The 18888-nt window shown below is 41.7% G+C and overlaps 1 protein-coding gene across 1 annotated transcript in view; it reads left to right on the top strand.

Annotated features, from left to right (window-relative positions):
- Positions 1 to 693: 693 nt before the first annotated feature.
- The window catches only part of ARHGAP25 (Rho GTPase activating protein 25), a 92326-nt gene continuing 74131 nt past the window's right edge, over positions 694 to 18888 (top strand). The window contains exon 1 of the mRNA XM_055121791.1: positions 694 to 961. Coding sequence (XP_054977766.1) covers positions 811 to 961 — 151 coding nt within the window. The 5' untranslated portion in view covers positions 694 to 810. The remainder of the gene's footprint in view (positions 962 to 18888) is intronic.

Consider the following 18888-nt stretch of genomic DNA (forward strand, 5'->3'; position numbering starts at 1 on the left):
TGTTTGTCTAATTTCAAAAACTACATCCCAAGCACAAGCTGAAGGACCATTAAAACTTGTGAGTGGATCTACCAAGCTAAGAGTAACTTATTAGGTAAGCTTTTACATCAGGCAGAGATTCTAGGCACCTTGATCTTTATCTTGAACAGATGGAGAACTTACTACATGGTCCATAGAGCAGGAGTAATATAGTAATATAAAATACAAGGGGTGTGTGTGTTGGGGGGGGGGAAGAGGGCACATGTTATCTTGACCATTTTCAGATACTTTATCCTTCTTGGTAGGAGGAATTTAGAGGTAAATGGTGGTGGTTTTGGATTCTTTTTTTAACTAAATATTTTTTAAAAGTACTTATTTTATGTAAGCAATTCAAAAAATAGTTTTCTCAAGAAAGTTCTCATAATGTATCATCTACACGGAACAGCCACCCACTTCCTCAAATGCAAGGAAGCAGACAGTTGAGAAAAAAAAAAGGAGCCAAGAGGCAGTACTTGTTTACCACAACTTTGCCTCAGTGAGGCCCAAGGTTCTTTCAAATAGGAGCTTTGCTTCCCGTGACGCAGAGCGAAGTGTCAACTGGGATATTTCTGGTAAAACTGAAAGCAAGTAAAGCGGTGTGCCCAATCCACCAGGCACAAGCCTTCCTGGGGGTGGGGGAAGCATTGCGTGAGATGGGGAGTTGAGTGCCAGGCCCAAGTAGCAGATGGAGACACCTTTAATCTGAGAGAAAGGAGGAGACACGTTGGAAAAATCAACCTCAACCGAAGGATTGCTTGAGAAGTAACCATAAAGGAGGAAATTCTCACACACATGCTAGAAGCAAAGACCGAAAGGCTGAGAAGAGCACGGATTGGGATAGCGTCAACACTTCTGCTGCTACTTACCGGAACCAGAAGCAAAATGTCCCTGAAGTTGCCAAGAAACTGGGATTTTAACTTGAAGATGGAGGCTGGCAAAATAGGTATGACAGTGCCTTTTCCTTCTTAATGATTTCTTATGCTTGACTGCTCCATTTGCATGGTGACCTGCAGGGAGTGTCATTTCTTAACCAGGGATCTCTCAACAAATCTGGGTTGGGGGGAAATTTGCATTTAATTAGAATTGCTAACTCAATTTTCTCAAATTCTGGATAGGGTAGGTAGGGGCTTTTCCTTTCACTTGGAGATAGTTATACAATGGAGTTCTCTGGCGTGAGGGATCGGGGGCACTTCATATGGGCTAAGACTAAAAATCATACACAAAATGGTGAGTTTTTCCTCTGTTTTTCATGGGAGTATCATTTCGTTATTTGAAAACTGATCCATGGTTTCTTTCAATGGATTTTGGCTCAAACAGAGTCAAATAGAGAAGTGAGACTTTTGAAGTGTTTAATTTGTGAGTAGAGGGGCTGGCGCAATAGCGCAGCGGGTAGGGCATTTGCCTTGCACGAGGCCGACCTGGGTTCGATTCCCAGCATCCCATATGGTCCCCTGAGCACCACCAGGGGTGATTCCTGAGTGCAGAGCCACGAGTAACCCCTGTGCATCGCCAGGTGTGACCCAAAAAAGCAAAAAATAAATAAATAAATAAAAATAATTTGTGAGTAGACCCCCCCAGGGTTCTGTCTTATGAGCCCACTGTGGCTCCAAGTCTCTTCTATGAACTCTGGAGGGGGTGGGGGGTGGGGGTGGAAGGCGCAGAGCGGGACTGAGGTGAAGTTATTTGCAGCAAAAGAGTGAACAAGAAGGTCAAGAGAGAAACTTAGAGACATTTGCAAGTATAACACATTTTAGAAGATTGAAATGAACTTCTTAGGGACCTGAAAAAAAAGGTATTTAAAATAAATTAGCTTCAGGGATGCTGGCATGTTATCAGAGATACTGGCCTTTTCATCCATACCTTTTCTCTTTAATGATAATGGTGACACATTGATTTTCATCTGTCCAGTCATCGTTATCTTAAGTTTCTTTTCATGAGCTTACTCTTCTAATAAATTGATCATAGTAACTTATGATAGAGCAATTATGTCCAGAGTGAATCCCAGTGTTTTATACATATACCCTTATAGTGAGATCACTTCTATATAGTGGACAGTGATTAGTGATAAGGTGTTTCTAAGAGCTTGAAAAAAAATTTCTTGCAACAAGATTTAGATTTGGATTTCTATTAGTGGCTAATGTGCTACTAAAATAAGTGGTCCACTGCAAAATTACATAATGGAGTGTTAATGAGGTAGGTATGAGAAAGCATTTGAAAGAAAATTGAGAGTAATCAGTGAATCCATTTGTTTTGGTAACAAGGGAATATCAGCAGTCCCTAATCAAACAAGAATTATTGCATGTTGAGGTTGGTTCAGAGGTTATGTGGTATCAATTTCTTACATAAGCAAGATATTGTCTTCTATTATTGACACTAATGCATTTTGATAATGCATTCTATGTCATGAAATTCATCTTTAGAAATGAAATTTCTATGTTTTGGTTAGTTTGAATGTATCCTGATTCTATTTATGTAGGATCATTTTATTCTCTCCTTATCTGGGTTTTAATAGATCTTACTCTCTGCTTAAAAATGGAAAAACTTGAGACAATAGTTAAATTGATTTTTTTCTAGCGATACAGGGCATGATCAGTTCAGTACTGCATATTCTCAGACTTGCAATTAGTTTAGGTGGGCTTTAGAATTTCTATCAAGATTTCTTAAATCGTGGTCCCATGGATACACTTTACCAGAGTCACCTCAGGTGCTTATTAAAACTACAGCTTCCTAGATACCAGTGAGTGATGAAATCAGACTCCAAAGAGAGGTCCAAGAATCTGCAGTCACAAGGACCCAACCCTCCATGCCATCTGCAAGGAAATCCTTCTTTGAGGACATGGCCTGAGTTAGCAGATCTCCACAGTTACCATTCAACATATGTTGGGTATGGTGTCTTGTCCAAGAGAGCATGTTATAAATATTGGTGGATTTATTTTATAAATTTATTTATAAAATTTATTTTAAAATATATTAATTTTCATATTCATAATTTATGTTTATTAATTTGGGTAACATGGATACAACAGTGTTAACATTTATGGTACTACTGTATAAAGTTGTTATATCCCACCACCACCAAAGTATCCAAAACCCTCTGCCACTGTCCCTATGTAACCTCCAGTCTGTCTCTTCATCCCCCCATATTTTTCCCCACTGTTTGGTAATCAATGTTTTTAAATTCAAAGTCAAGGGTTTCAGTTGTTCAATAACATCCCTATATTCTTTATCACTCTCTCTCTCTTTCTCTCTTTCTATTTCTCTAGATATATGCACTGCACTGTCATCCCGTTGTTCATCAATTTGCTCGAGCGGGCACCAGTAACATCTCCATTGTGAGACTTGTTACTGTTTTGGGCAGATGGAATATGCCACAGGTAGCTTGCCAGTCTCTGCCATGGGGGTGGGATACTCTCAGTAGCTTGCCGGGATCTCTGAGAGGGGCAAAGGAATCAAACCCGGGTCTGCCTTGTGCAAGGCAAACGCCCTACCCCCTGCGCTATCATTCCAGTCCTCTAGATATATATAGCTATATATAGATATACTACAAATGAGTAAATCATCTGGTATTTGTCCTCCTCCCCCTGACTTATAATGAATCTACTGACAAAGTGAACTGACAAAAAGATAATGCTATTTCATAAGGTTTAATTGATTTAATAAAGCTTAAATTATACAAATAAATATGTAAGAGCACTTGCAATTCTCCATACCATTTTGGCATCCTGTATAACTGAGCTACTTTCATGAACATATTTCATATGTATCAATTATCAAGGACATTTTCTGACTCCGCCATGGGATCTGTGATCCATTCTCTAGCGTCGTTTGCCCAGATGTGACTATAGGAACTGGCTCCCCAAGATAACCTTTCTTAAGAAGATGTGTGTGACTGGACCTCATGTCAGGGAAGTCAGTGCTGTGTGGCTGTTCCAGACTGGATTGATGAGGAGTAGATCAGTTCTTTTAATCTGAATGCTATTGATATTTGAGACTGAATATGTTTCAGTGGGGGCCTGTCTTGCACATTACATGCTTTCACACCATCCTGTCTTCCACACATAGAAGACAGTAACACCTTCACCACCACCTACTATGCAACTCAAATAAATGCCTGCAGACATTGGCAGTTGTCCTCTGGACAGATGACAACATCTTTCCCAGTTGGAAATCAGAAAGCAGATGATCACCAAAGGATTGTGATTATAAGGGCAACCTGAAACTAAACACAAGTATCTTGTTCACTGTCAAAGTCAACTTCCAGAGGTGTTTATTAAGCTTCAAGTTGCAGGGGTGGGGAAGCAATAGCATAGGGTGGGCACCGGACTGATCATTCTGTTGGGAAATGGAAAGATAATGAAGATACTGATCTGTTATATAGTTCAGAAAGGGTCCCACTATTTTTGGTTTCCAGCTTCCCCTAAATCTTGTGAATGCTGAGCCAGGACTGAAGTGAAACTAAAAGTCTGCGAGGGGAAGCAGACGGCCTTTCCTCTATGGTCTGATCAGGGAGCCTTGAGGGCTGGCAGGGCAGGCAGAGACCACCACAATTAACCTGGTTGTGTTGATTTCCTTCATCTGACCTATTTATTGACCCTGGTAAGAAACAGGAGTTGGAAAACAGATTAACTTAAAGCAGGAGTTGAGGGGATTTATTTTACTTTGGATTCTTCATAATCTCCCATTTTAGTAGCGAAAATTCTGACCGTATTCTACTGTTTTCATGCTCTCATACTCAAAACATTTCTTCTTTCACACCAGTGTCTCAGTGGATTTCAAGCCCTGTAGGTTAGATTATTAGCTCTATCATCCTTTCTTGCACAATGTCTGGGGACTTATTTGGAGTATGGATTTATCTGGAGTATGGATTTTCCGTTTAGAAAATCATATTGGTGGGGATGCAAACACTTACTGCATTAGCCCTTCTAACTAGACCAAGCTATATTATGCAATGCAGACAATTATTATTGCTAAAATAGAGTTGAAATAATAATTTTATTTTCAATTTTTTTATTTTATAAAGTAGTTCACAATATTTGATTACATTTAATATTTGAACACCAATCCCACCACCATTTCACCTTCCCACCACCATATTTCAGATGTTTCCATCCTGAATCCCAACCCCTGTCCAAAGCAAAACTGAAATAATTTATTTTGTATTGTTTGTTATGAAAAAACTCTGAAAATGCTACAAAAAATTTTCCGTAGGGGAAATAGTGTGAAGACTGTTGTAGTTCACCCAGGGGCCATTAAGCCCTTCTATAAGAGATCACTAACATGTTGTTAAAGGTTGAGTCTTGTGTGCTTTTATACATATATCTGTAAAAAAAAATTTCCCTCTAAGATTGTTTGCTACTACTTTGAGCCCCATCAAATATAGTGCAGTACTCTTGGAGTGTGTGGTATAAAGTGTCTAGGAGTAGGTTCACTCATGGGTGAGGCTCAGCCGAGCATATGGAGGGCGGCCATGAGTGAGAGAATAATTTTGTCTTGATAGATCAACAGATAAATACACAGAAATAGAATTGAATATATAAGAGCCAAATAAATCAGCAAAAAATATAAAATTCAAAAACACAAAAGAAGAGGCAGTTTGTGGAATAGGAATAATACTGCCAGTAAACATTTGGAAACGTGCTTAATCTCAGGAATCATGAGTAAAATGAAAGTTTGGCACATGCTGGTTCTCACCCACTTAACTGGCTATAGTGCAACAGTCTGACAATACCAGGTGCTGTAGAGAAGGTGGAGCGGGAGGAGCTCTCACACATAGAGGTGCAGTTAGTTAGAAAAGCGTTTGGCACTGCTGGGTGATGTTGATGATGCACAAACATTGCACAACAGCCTTTTCACTCCAGAGATAATCCCTGGAGGAGCTCTTGTGCCCCTGTGCCAGAACAGATGTACAGAACTTCCAGTATTAAGCCCTGTAGCATTGTTTGTCATAACAGGGGATTGGAAGCATCCCTAATGCCTCTCAATAATTGAATAGAAAAATAAACTATCGAACCTTTATGAAATGGAATGTATTCAAATAGCACAAAGTAATTATAATCATACAATTAAATGAGATCAAAGAGTAAAAATCTAACATTGGGCAAAAAAGAGACATCACGGAAGTGAAGGAGAGGATCTATTGACAGCATGGCAAAAAATCATATTTGCATGTGGCAAATCTATAACAATCAACAAGAAATCAACTAAAACAAAATTTAGGATGTTTTGTTACTCCTGGAGAGGAAAGAAAGGGAAGCTGTAAAGGGGCCTTAGTGAGAGGTGGGTACCTGAGAAATTTGCCATTGTAGGCAAAATGAGTGAAGACAGGAACATAAAAATAAGCCCTTAAAGTCCAGAAGAATATATCCATTTGCTACTTGTAGTTAACTGTAAGTGAAAGATTTGTAGGCAGGATATAACCACACAAGTATGTAGCAATATTTGCAATATTTTCCAGTGATTTTTATAATGATTAATATGTATGAACAGTGAACTGAGTTATGAAAAATTGCCCAAAAGAATTATCAAGAAAATTCTAATGTTCTTGGCCTACAACATTGGCTCAAGCATTTATAGGTGCCTCCTGCTTATAGATAATGTCCATCAGTAAAAATGTCAATGAGTAAAACCCTGCCCTGACTGCAGGGGTCTCCCATTGGCCAACTGCAGACTCATGGTCCCCTAAGCTAAGTCTATAAGCCTACTTTGGGGGAGCTATACAACCTTAGAGTGACCAGGCCAACCTGCTGGATTTCTCATCTCATCTGAACACTCATGTGGGAACCCCATGCTGGCAGTCTGGAGACCACGCAGCCATTGGGAGCAGGTGTGTGTCTCTGGTGTTCAGCTGGGTAAATCCTCTTAGCTGTGGTGGAAGCTTTGTGATCCATGAGCATCCTGGGAGCACTGATGGCTGAAAAGCCCCACACCTGCAGGCAAAGTCAGGAAGAAGCTTGTGTATCCTCAAACAGTGAGCCCTGTGGAGCCCAAATCTGCTTGCACTTTTGTTCTAGAAATTATGTCCATTTGCCAACATTCATTTATCTGCTTTGTGTAAATTATTTTCCTTCCACAAGGTATACACGTCTCCTGCTATCCAGGCCGAAAGCCTCCGGAACCCTCAGGCCACAGGGAAAGATGTCATCTTTGTCTCCAAAACATGAGCGCAGTGAGGACCACCCCAAATAGTGATAGAAAACCAAATCATGTTTTCTCCTGACTAGCATGTAGATACCTGTTCCTACAGGCACGAGGCAAGGTTGACTGAGGCGCTGTGCCTGGGGCTGGGCTGGGAGCCAAGAGCACTTGGGATGGGGAAGATGAGCAAGCTTAGCAACTCTCTGACAGTGGGTCTGGGAAAAGAGGCCTCCACCCCTGCCCTGGTATCCACAAGCATGACTCCCTTTCAGGCCTGCTCGGTATATGATGCATCTGGTCCAGGCACCCCAGGGAGCACACCCACGGAGCTCCCCCCATCCCCGCAGAGCTTGAGGGTGCTGAGTAGAGAACACTCAGGACAGGATTGTTGGAAATACCCTAAGATGATGCACGAGGTTAAATTGGTGGTGCTGTGACACGCATAAGATAACCTGAGAGAAAAGAGGCCCCACCTCTCGCCGGGGAGCACTGTGGCAGGTTAGTTGGAGCTCAGAGACTGGAGGGTGAGAAGGCTGGAAGTTCCGGCTGTGGCCACGGACCGAGTGCCCATGGTATCATCCTGGGGAGAGCGGCAAGGTGCAGGCCTGTGGGAGGGATTTTTCCCAAGGAAACAGCTTCCTTCCTGGGGAATCTGCAGAGGGTATTTGAGGTATGGAAGTTACAATGAGAGAATACAGGGGTTGAGGTCATCATAAGGAATTAGGAAGCATGCAAGGTGACAGAGCCCTGATCTCCAAGGGCCTCCTAAGCTTCATCAGGGAGGCTCTGGGTGGCCCTGCGCCACAGGGCCTGAGCAGCGCTACATCCTCAGACCCGGCACTAAACAGCCAGCCCAGTGAATGGAATGAAAACCAGGGGGGTGGCTCTTAGGTCTTCAGAGCACTACTTGGGAGCATCTCTCCCCAAATGAAAGAGAACAAATTTCATTTCTCATCTTACGTTTTTCTTAACACTATCTTGCTCATTGGAGTTTCCTAAAAATTAAACATCACCTTTAAAAAAAATGCCCATAAATTTGGCAGCCAAGGGCAAGATAGTCCTGTTCCGTTCTGTTCTATTCTGTTCTGTTCTTGCAGGGATTCCGGGCTGGTGGGGTATAGACAACGACACAGTTCCAGGTAGACAAGCCCTGAGGAGAGAAGCAGCCGGGCACCCGAAGAGGGCAGGGCACCTGTGATGGGGATTTGGGCTGTGTCCCTCTGTCCCCGGCACTGCTGCTCTTTTTAAGTTATAAATATCTGTCTTCTTTTGGGGAAGGTTCTCTCCTGCGGGTCTGGGGGACCACCAGCACTCCACTCTGCAGTGCTCAAGAGGCCAGATGGTCCCTAGAGGCCTGCATATGCAAGGTGTGTGCTCCAGCCCTCTGAGATAGCGCCGCAGCTACTCCTGCTTGCCTAAACTTTTTACATGGTTTTCCTTATAAGAATTGGCTTCTTTGGAGAGGAAAAAGTCTTGGTAATTACATGTAGTGCCTCCTTGTAGAAGGATTCAAGTGGACAGCCTCGAGAGCTGGTCCTGCTCACTTTGTTTTCTCTTGCCATACTAGTTTCCTCAAGTGCACACACTCAACCACGCACACACACACACACACACACACACACACACACACACACACACACACACACCTCTTAATTATACCCTACTTTGTTCAGATTCCTGCTCTTTCTCATTTGCCTGGAGTCTGCTATTCATGGCTCCCTTGTCGCTATGCTTTAGCACAGTAGAGGCTTCTTGTCCTCCAGGAGTGCTTAAATTTGCAAACCACTAGCGAGTATGGTGAACCTTTGCTCAGTGTATAAGCAGAGAGTCTTATAGCCCTAGAGACTATGGACTTCCTTGCAGACGGGCATGCATGAAATGAATCAACTTACCAATCAACTGTCTGGTTTTCAGAAAGCAATGTGTCCTTATTTGGTGGTGAGCAAGACTGGTGCTCTAGTTCTTTTTGGAGAACACATACTCAAGTTGTCTATAAAAGCAGGCCTAATCTGAAGATTTCTACTGGATAAATTTCCTCTTAACGGGATATAGGGGCCAGGGATGTGTGTGATACAGAAAATATTCATGAGTTTGGGACACTTCAGCTTTTCTGCAGAGAGCCTCAGGGCACAACATTCAACAAATAGGGCTTTAAACACAAAAATTAGGAGGAATAAACTAGTTTATGCTCGTAATGGGTCTTCTACTTCCTATATGTAAGCACCTCTTTCTTTATCGATAATCTAATATTCTTTTTTAAAAACCTTTTTTTAATTAATTTTAATTTTTTTTAATTTTACAGTTACAAAGCTTTCATGATTGAGTTTCAGTAGTCATACAATGATCAATAATCTAATATTCTATTTGGGCTCCAACTAGAGTCTACACTCATGTTCCATTTATCTATACCCTCAAAGAAGACTGTCTCAGTTCTTCACTGCAGGTAATGATGTCATGAAATCTACTTTTGATGGTACATAGAATTGAAAACAAAGTATGGACGCTTCCAGGACCTTTATGTGTAATCCTCTATGAGAAAACTGGTTGAGAATTTAATGCTCAGAAAAACCATTTTGTTTGTGAGACCGCTGTGCTTCCTCCTTTCTAGTAAGACAGTTTGCAATGTAGAGTGTTTCTCTTTTGTTCTTGCTGTCAGAAGTTCAGTCTCAGCAACTTGACCCATTCAGTTGTCATATGTTTCCCTTTGTCTTTGATATAAATTTATTAGCTCATTTGCAAGTGAGTTTTATATTTCAATAGGAAACTTCATTGGGTCTTCATTGTAAAAGAATATTAATATAATGCTCTATATCAAGACACACACCAGATAAGCTCTGAGAGAACTTTAATACTTATTATAGCAATGAGGCGTTACAATTTTTCTTAAAATGGTGATCAAAAACACTGGGACTAAGAGTCAATGCATTTAGTTCCTACATTGAAGCACAATTGTCTATGACCACTCATATTATTTCCCTGGAGTTACACAAAATGATGGTATCTTCAGTACACTTTGGCTAGACATTTTTTTCATCATTTAATCATTCATTCACTCATGAAACCTAAATCAGTGCACTTCTAGATGATAAACCCTTTTCAAGGAATATTCTTCATATTGTGCTTCTCAGAAGACTTGCATTCTCTCATCCACCAAACTATATTGCTAAACAACCTCCCCAAAAGTGTCTTTTGACTTTGGTGCCACCCCATGATTGTTGTCCACAAGCTGTGAGGAGAACTGAGACTAATCAGAACTGGGACTGACTTAGGTGACCACAACGTCACCTCCTACTTCCTCCCAATACTCTTCACGCTTTTGCCTTCCAAGTGAGCCTATGTACCTCTGTTTCAGATGTGGCTAATCTAGCCCTGAGTCCTGGCCTATGGCTTCTCAACCATGTCTATGTTTCTGGAGGTTTCAGACTGAAAGAGGAAGTGTGACAGTGTAAGCTTTCTGAGACTGAGGTAAAATATTTGGTTAATGTTTTAAAATTATTTCTATAAAGTTTTTAAAAATGAATATTCTGGCAAAGTAAATAAGTGGCAATGAAATGATCCAGTGATAATATTGTAGAGAGAAAGCAAGTTTTGGGATTACTTAATTTTGAATTCTACCACCCCTAAATTCTGGCTTTCTGATTTGGTCATCAGTTTCTTAATCAAAGGGCTAATTCATATAGTACTGTAAGGATTGGAAAAGATGGCATTTTACAAAGCTTCATAGACAAGCAACAAGTTAAGAAGTTCATAGCCTAGAAATCAGTTTTGCAAGAAACACTAAAGGAGCTTCTTTAGAAGACAAATTTCACTACCATGCATGACTTCTATAAAATGATGGTAACAAGCTCTTGTATATCAACAATCTCACTCATCATCAATGATCTGACCTCTCCAATCACGAGACAAAGATGGCAAGATGGATTAGAAAACTGAACTGAATCAGAAAACTATCTGCCATCTATAGGAGATACATCTGAACAGTTAGGATAAACACAGTCTCAAAGTCAAGAGCTGGAAAACAATCTTACAGGCAAAAAAATTCCCTAAACATTGTTGGAATTCATAACATATCAGACAAGGTAGATTTCAGTCTTCAAAAGGCTGTAAAGGTTCGGGATGGCCACTTCCTAGTGACCAAGGGATCAGTACTCCTAAAAGAACCCATATTTCTAAACATAGGAACCTATTATGGACGATCAAAGTATTTTTTAAACTTCTAAGAGACATGACGGAAGATAATGACAGCTACACAGTGGTTGTAGGAGACTTTAACACTCCTCTATTACAGCTGGGTAGACCACTGTCACTGTCACTGTCACCCCATTGCTCATCGATTTGTTAGAGTAGGCACCAGTAACGTCTCTTATTGTGAGACTTGTTGTTACTGTTTTTGGCATATCCAATACGCCACGGGTACTTGCCAGGCTCTGCCATGCGGGCACGATACTCTCAGTAGCTTGCTGGGCTATCTGAGAGGGGCGGAGGAATCGAAGACAGGTCGGCCTCGTGAAAGGTGAACACCCTACCGCTGTGTTATCGCTCCAGCCCATCTAGACAACCCCCCCTCCAAAAAAATGAACAAGAAAGCACTGGTCTTGAAGGAAGAAATGAAAAAAATGGACCTAGCCAACATATATAATAGAGCCTTTTGTCCCCCACAATTTTAGTACACATTCTTCTCCAGTGATACTGGACATTTTTTTCAAGATAGACCACATGCTAGGTCACAAATTATATCTCCATAAAATCAACAAGATAGAAGTAGCAGCAACCATTCTCTCAGATCACAATGCTCCAGAAATGGAAATTAATCACACAGAGAAATGGGAGAAACTTAAAGCACTTGGAAATTAAACAAAGATCACTGTCACTGTCATCCTGTTGCTCATAGATTTGCTTGAGCAGGCACCAGTAATGTCTCCATTGTGAGACTGGTTGTTACTGTTTTTGGCGTATCAAATATGCCGAGGGTAGCTTGCCAAGCTCTGCCATGCGGGCAAGATACTCTAAGTAGCTTGCCGTGCTGGCTGAGAGGGGCGGAGGAATCGGACCTGGGTGGGCCGCGTGTAAGGCAAACGCCCTACCCACTGTGCTATCGATCCAGCCCAAACAAAAATAAATAAAAGATTTTATGATTAAAAAGTAGACTATTAAGAACAGAATCTCTCAAATAAAATAAAGTTGCAAAGTAAAGGGACCAAGAAATGGCCAAAAGTGACAGAGCTGAAGAGTTGATCTATATAGTACTGAGCTTACCTGGGGTGCAGTGATGGAAGAGTGTGTGGGGTCTTTGGGACCTTCGTGGAGAGAAGTGGGCACTCTGGTGTGTTGTTGGAACAATAAATTCATGAAACCATCACTACCAGTATTGTAAATCATGGAGTTGCAATTTAAAAAAACGAGATGATAAAAAGAGTGATCTTTGTAAAGAATCACCTTGTAGAGAATGACTGCCTCTACTTCTATCTTACTAATTTTATCAGGCCTTAGCATGGTAGTGGGCCTTGGTATGAGCTTCATAAACGGTAGCTGTCCTCATCACCACCATCACCACCATCACCAATATTTAATGCCTGTGATGACTTACATGTGGATTAGAAGAGTGGCATACTGGTTTTCAGGTTTACACTAAGGATCCCGTACACTGCCTGTTTTCATAACACTGGTTTTAGATGTGAATGTGAAGAACCAGCAGAACCTCAGAAATAAGATTCTTGTCTTCCTAGGCTTCAATTTTGTCGCTGATTGCCAAAAGTGCTTGCAAGTGCATCTTTCCTCTCTCACCATCATTCTGAGCTCTTGGTAATTGAGAACCCAGTAAGTCATTATGCTGGTGGTGGAGGTACCTCACCTTACACAAAGGTCAGAGAGAGTTATGATGCTACAGTCACAATATGTAGTTGTTACCCATAAGACCTCCTTAGTTAAGTTCCACTGTAGTCTCTTTCCTAAGCAGGACCAACTTATTTTATTTTTGTTTGGCACCACATTTCTCTTGGGACCATTCCATGTTCTCCAGGCCATCTAGTGTGATGGTAGTACTGATTTTACTGGATTATGAGCATCTCAGTATGAAAACAAGAAAAGTCATTCGGACCCCGGGGTTCTCTGAGATCAGAAATGTGGTAACTGGGAAAACACACTCTTGGTTTTTTTTAACATATGGTAGTGTCAAGGGTTCTGTATATTTCTGGAATTGAATTTCCAGTAAGAGTACAGAGTTTAGTGTAAAATAAAATTATGAAAAATTTTCCTAAGCCCTAAACTTTTCTAAGTTTTTTTTGGTGGGGGCGTGGGGGGGGTAGTGGTGGTGGTGATAGGCAAATGTTTTCAGGCTTAATCATGGCTCTTCTTTAAAGGATCACTCTTGGCATGGCTCAGGGGACAATATCAGTGCCAGGGGATTGAATCCAGCTTGGCCATGTGCAAGACAAACACCTACCCACAATACTATCTCACCAGCCCCCTATAACTCTTTCTTTACCCTGAAGCTGAATCTCACACTCTAACCTTTTTAATCTTTAAAAAAATATTTAAGTTCTTATTCATACTTTCTATGCAAAGATCATAAGCCACCTTCTCTGGGTCTCACAGGTGCTTCTTTCCAGAATCAGAGACACCCATCTTTGGAAATATGTTTGCTGCTTAATTTTGTTATCCTACATTTTGTACATTTTTCAATTCTACTCTTTCTGCTACCGTGGAAACTACCCTTCTGGGATCACTAAGTTAATGATGGTTGGGGGAATCGTTCAGGGTGGGAGATGTGTGCTGAAAGTAGATAAAGGACCAAACATAATAACTTCTCAGTATCTGTTTGCAAACCATAATGCCAAAAAGTAGAGAGAGAGTATTGGGGAAATTGTCTGCCATGGACGCAGAGGGCAGGCGGGATAGGGGGTATACTGGGGAGATTTGTGGTGGGGAATGTGCACTGGTGGAGGGATGGGTGTCTGGTCATTGTATGATTGTAACTCAAACATGAAATCTTGTAACTGTATCTCACAGCAATTAAATAAAAAAGAAACCACCCTTCTTCTCCCGAAGTCTTTCCAAATTGCCCAAGCGTGATTAGTATCTCATAGTCTTATTACATAGATATTCGGAAGAAGCACTCACTCCTTAAAGAGAGCCAGAAGCTCATAAGTGATGCAACAATGATTATGATGATTACAAAGGCAACATAGGGTTTGTTCCGTAACAAAAATATTATATCTCATTTGCAACCACAGCCTCTCATTATCTCTATGCGTTTAAGAAGTTGCTTGTTAATTTGGCTACCGTTGTTTTTGCCCCCAAACACAAAACCAGTCCAGCCCTAATTTGCTGTTCTGATGGAGTGCCAGTAGAGGGCGCCTATAGACAAGGCAGTGACAAGTCAATTTCCTATGACATGTCTCTGGTCAAGGGGCACATAACCCCATATGGAATCTTTCTAGGGTCTGAAATGCTCAGCATTATTAGAATGAAAGAAATGGGATATTTAGTCACCTTTTGAGACTTTGCATAGAATAGATTCTAGATTTTAAAAAGTCTCTCTCTCTCTCTCTCTCTCTCTCTCTCTCTCTCTCTCTCTCTCACACACACACACACACACACACACACACACACACACACACAATCTTCTCTGAAAAGCCAGACCTGACTTGAGTGACTGGGGTCATAAGAAAGCTGTCTGAGTTTAGATAAGCCTGAGGCTGATTTCCAGCCCTGCCTTTTATCACCTGACTTTAGAAGAGTCATCTTACTCTTTCTGGGCTTGGTTGTGGTTCTTTTCTGAAAAAATAGGGGTATGGTGGTGAGTGTTCTACAAGCTGCGCAGAGTTGTGTTAAATAATATGCTATGAGTCAGTCGGCACACTACCTGACAATCCATTATTTTATTGGTAGTATCTCCCATTTGATGATTTCATCTCCAACAGTACTTACACCTACTAGCTCCATTGCTCACAGTCATAAGTAAACCATATGATGGCCTACAGTTGTGCCACCCCTGAAATCACACAGTGTTTGTGTTTCTACTCTATGGCAGCCACATCCATTTTCCCCAGCCAGCCCACTCCAGTAACTCTCTAAAATAAATGAGCTACTCCATCATTGTTCCACCACCTTTTTGCTATCACTCATCTGATTTTTTTCTTACTTTCATTTTCCCCCTTCCCTCCCTTCCTTCATTGTTGTATTTTGAGATATCTAGGAGTTCCAGACACTTGGTTGTGGCCATCTATTACACGTTTTGTTATAATCCTGGGTATTACAAATGGCAGTACTGTGGGGACCACACTCAGCGTGTGGGATGGTGCTAGGATTCAAACCCATGGCCTCAGTTCTGCAAGGACAGCACTCTGTCACTGAGCTGTCCAAGGGCCCATCTCATTCTTACTTTAAATGAGCAATTCTGGCTATTTTGAACTGCTGAGCACACACTAAAATCTTCTATTTTTCTGTCCCACATTCATCACTATTTGGAAGAAGCTCTAGGCTGTTTAAACATGATCTACCTTCATGGCATAACTATATCTGCGCAGCTGAATATCTCCAAGAAAGACCAGACCACAGTACTTACTACTAACTTCTTCCCTCTTTTTTTTTCTTTTTGGCTTTTGTTTTTTGGGCCACACCTGGCAATGCTCAGGGAGTACTCCTAGCTCTGCACTCAGGGCTCACTCCTGGTGGTGCTTGGGAAACCATAAGAGGTGCCAGGGATCCATCCAGGCTTGGTCACATGAAAGACAATTACTTTAATCCCTGTGCTTGCTCTCCATCGTCCTGACCCAATTTTATTTTTTTAATTTTTAAATTTTTTTTTAAATTTTATTGAATCACTGTGAGATAATTACAAGCTTTCATGTTTGGGTTACAATCTCACAATAATCAAACACCCATCCTTCCACCAGTGCACATTCCCCACCACCAATATCCTGGGTTCTCCCCCCTTTCCCACCCTCCCCCGCCTCTAAGGCAGACAATATTTCCCATACTGTCTCTCTACTTTTGGGTATTATACCTTGCAACACAGACACTGAGAGGTCATCATGTTTGGTCCATTATCTACTTTTGGCATGCACCTCCCATCCCAACTGGTTCCTCCAGCCATCATTTTCTTAGTGATCCCTTCCCTATTCCATCTGCCTTCTCCCCTCCGCTCATGAAGCAGTCTTCCAGCTATGGGGCAATCCCCATGGCCCTTGTATCTATAGTCCTTGGGTGTCAGCCTCATGTGATGTTAGTTTATACTCCACAAATGAGTACAGTTCCTCTATGTCTGTCCCTCTCTTTCTGACTCATTTCGCCTAGCATGATACTCTCCATGTTTATCCATTTATAAGCAAATTTATTACTTCATCTCTCCTAACAGCTGCATAGTATTCCATTGTGTAGATGTACCAAAGTTTCTTTAACCAGTCATCTGTTTTAGGGCACTCGGGTTGTTTCCATATTTTTCGCTATTGTGAACAGTGCTGCAATTAATATAGAGGTACAGATCCGACTTGATTTTAAAAAGACTTTGTACCATGTGTGGAATTCCTCGCTGGAGGCAGAGCTCTTTCTGAGGCCTTGTTTTCTGGGACTTTTGAAGGCTAATCTGCAAGAAGACCCAAAACAGAGCTTGAGTGTATGGGCTGCAGTATCCACATGTGTGTGAGGCCCCTCGCTCTGAGAAACGGTGTGGGAGCTGGGAAGGGAAGGGTTTCAGTCTTTCTTTGTCCCTGGTGGGCCTGTCACTTCTCCTCCTGCAGTTCCCTAACTAAGTCTAGATGTCTGAGTCACTACTAGGAAGCTTCTCATCAAAGTCACTGGTAACCTGCACCTTGGAGAGCTTGGGGGATGGGGGTTTTGTTCTCCTCTCACTCTTTTCTCTACCGTATTGGACAAACAGCTACTTCATGTTGAAATGATTTCCTCTCAAGGCTTTCTTAATAGTCACCTCTTCTGAGTCTTTGAAGGAATTCTTCTTTGGCACCAGACCTTGTCACCCTGAACTATTCCAGGCACAACTGGCTATGCCATGTGCAGAACTCAGCGCAAAATGCAAATGTGACTCCTGTGTTCCAGGCCACAATGAACATCCAGGTGCTAAGACCAGAGCATCCACAGGGACCTAACAGGGTGCGGGGGGGGGGGGGGGGGGGGCCGGGGAAGGAAGGTGGAGCAAAGTGCTCAGCTTCCAGGTTCTCTTCTCCTTGTTTATTACTACCTGTGTGATCTCATTCTTTCTTGTGACTTTAAATTCCATTTACAGTTTTAGTCTTCAGTCCCAACCTGCCTGCTGGGTTCTAGACTGCTCAGATCTCCACTATCCACATGAGTAATCTAATGATCTACATTTCCTGGCGTGTCCAGCTGAGAATTCAGAATTCTCTCTGTTCCCATCCCCTTCCCATCTGCTTTATCTAATCTTGGTAAAAAGCTCATGGGTGTTCATTGTGGCCTGGAACACAGGAGTCACATTTGCATTTTGCGCTGAGTTCTGCACATGGCATAGCCAGCTGTGCCTGGGATAGTTCAGGGTGACAAGGTTTGGTGCCAAAGAAGAACTACTTCAAAGACTCAGAAAGAGGTGACTATTAAGAAAGCCTTGAGAGGAAATCATTTCAACATGAAGTAGCTGTTTGTCCAATACGGTAGAGAAAAGAGTGAGAGGAGAACAAAACCCCCATCCCCCAAGCTCTCCAAGGTGCAGGTTACCAGTGACTTTGATGAGAAGCTTCCTAGTAGTGACTCAGACATCTAGACTTAGTTAGGGAACTGCAGGAGGAGAAGTGACAGGCCCACCAGGGACAAAGAATGCTCAGGCTAAAAAACTAGCATCATCTACTGTTCATCGTTTTCTTTTCACTTCACATTTAATCCATCCATCCCCAAAAGTGTTTGGATTCATCACTGATTTATGTCCCCAGTCTGATGTTTCCACCACTTCTGGTACTGTAGACGCCATCATTACTCACCTATTTCACTGTGGTCGTTTGCAAACTAGTCCTTTTGCCCGTGTCAATGCACTGTATGCTCTGCACCATGGTCAAGTCTGAGACCTTAAAAATGTAAAACTCTGGTTATGTTATGCCATATGAAAACACTCAAAATGGGTAAAATGAAATTCAAAGCAATTTTCCTACCAATGGTCTTGGACCCTGCTCTTTCTCTCACAACCCAAATGATACCCCCCTTTCCTCCTCTCTCATTGCCCTTTAGACATAGCCCCCTTCTTCTTTGCACACGTGACCAAGGTGACCAGTTGATACTTTTCTTGAAGTGCCTTTTTCCAGGTCTGACCAGGTTTTCCCATCTATTCTGTTCCATTTTAGTCCAAATACTCGCAGTTTAAAGGAGATCTGTGCTAGAACCTCTATTAATTGATGATATTTTGAGAACATTTGTTTGGCCATCCTCAGCACCACCAGAAACAACTGCAAAATGCTAAAGGGGTATTTCGTGACCACAGTAACTGATGGGGCACCATGATTCCAGTCTCTATTATTTTTATTTTCTTCATAGCATTCTTTTTTGCCTAAAATGATCACATTCATTTGTTTGTATGTCTGTGGCTTCTAAACACCACAGGATTCTAAGCTCCTGGAAGGCGGGGTTTGATCGTTCCATTCACTTTTACATCATTGTGCCATAAACAGTGCTGACACGTGGCCTATTGAGGAGGTTTTGATGGAATCACTGGAATTGACCCAGAGGCTACTAAATTTCCCCCATTTCCAGAATAAATAAGTATATATAAAAAGA

The sequence above is a fragment of the Sorex araneus genome, chromosome X (genome assembly GCF_027595985.1).
Source record: "Sorex araneus isolate mSorAra2 chromosome X, mSorAra2.pri, whole genome shotgun sequence".
NCBI lineage: Eukaryota > Metazoa > Chordata > Mammalia > Eulipotyphla > Soricidae > Sorex > Sorex araneus.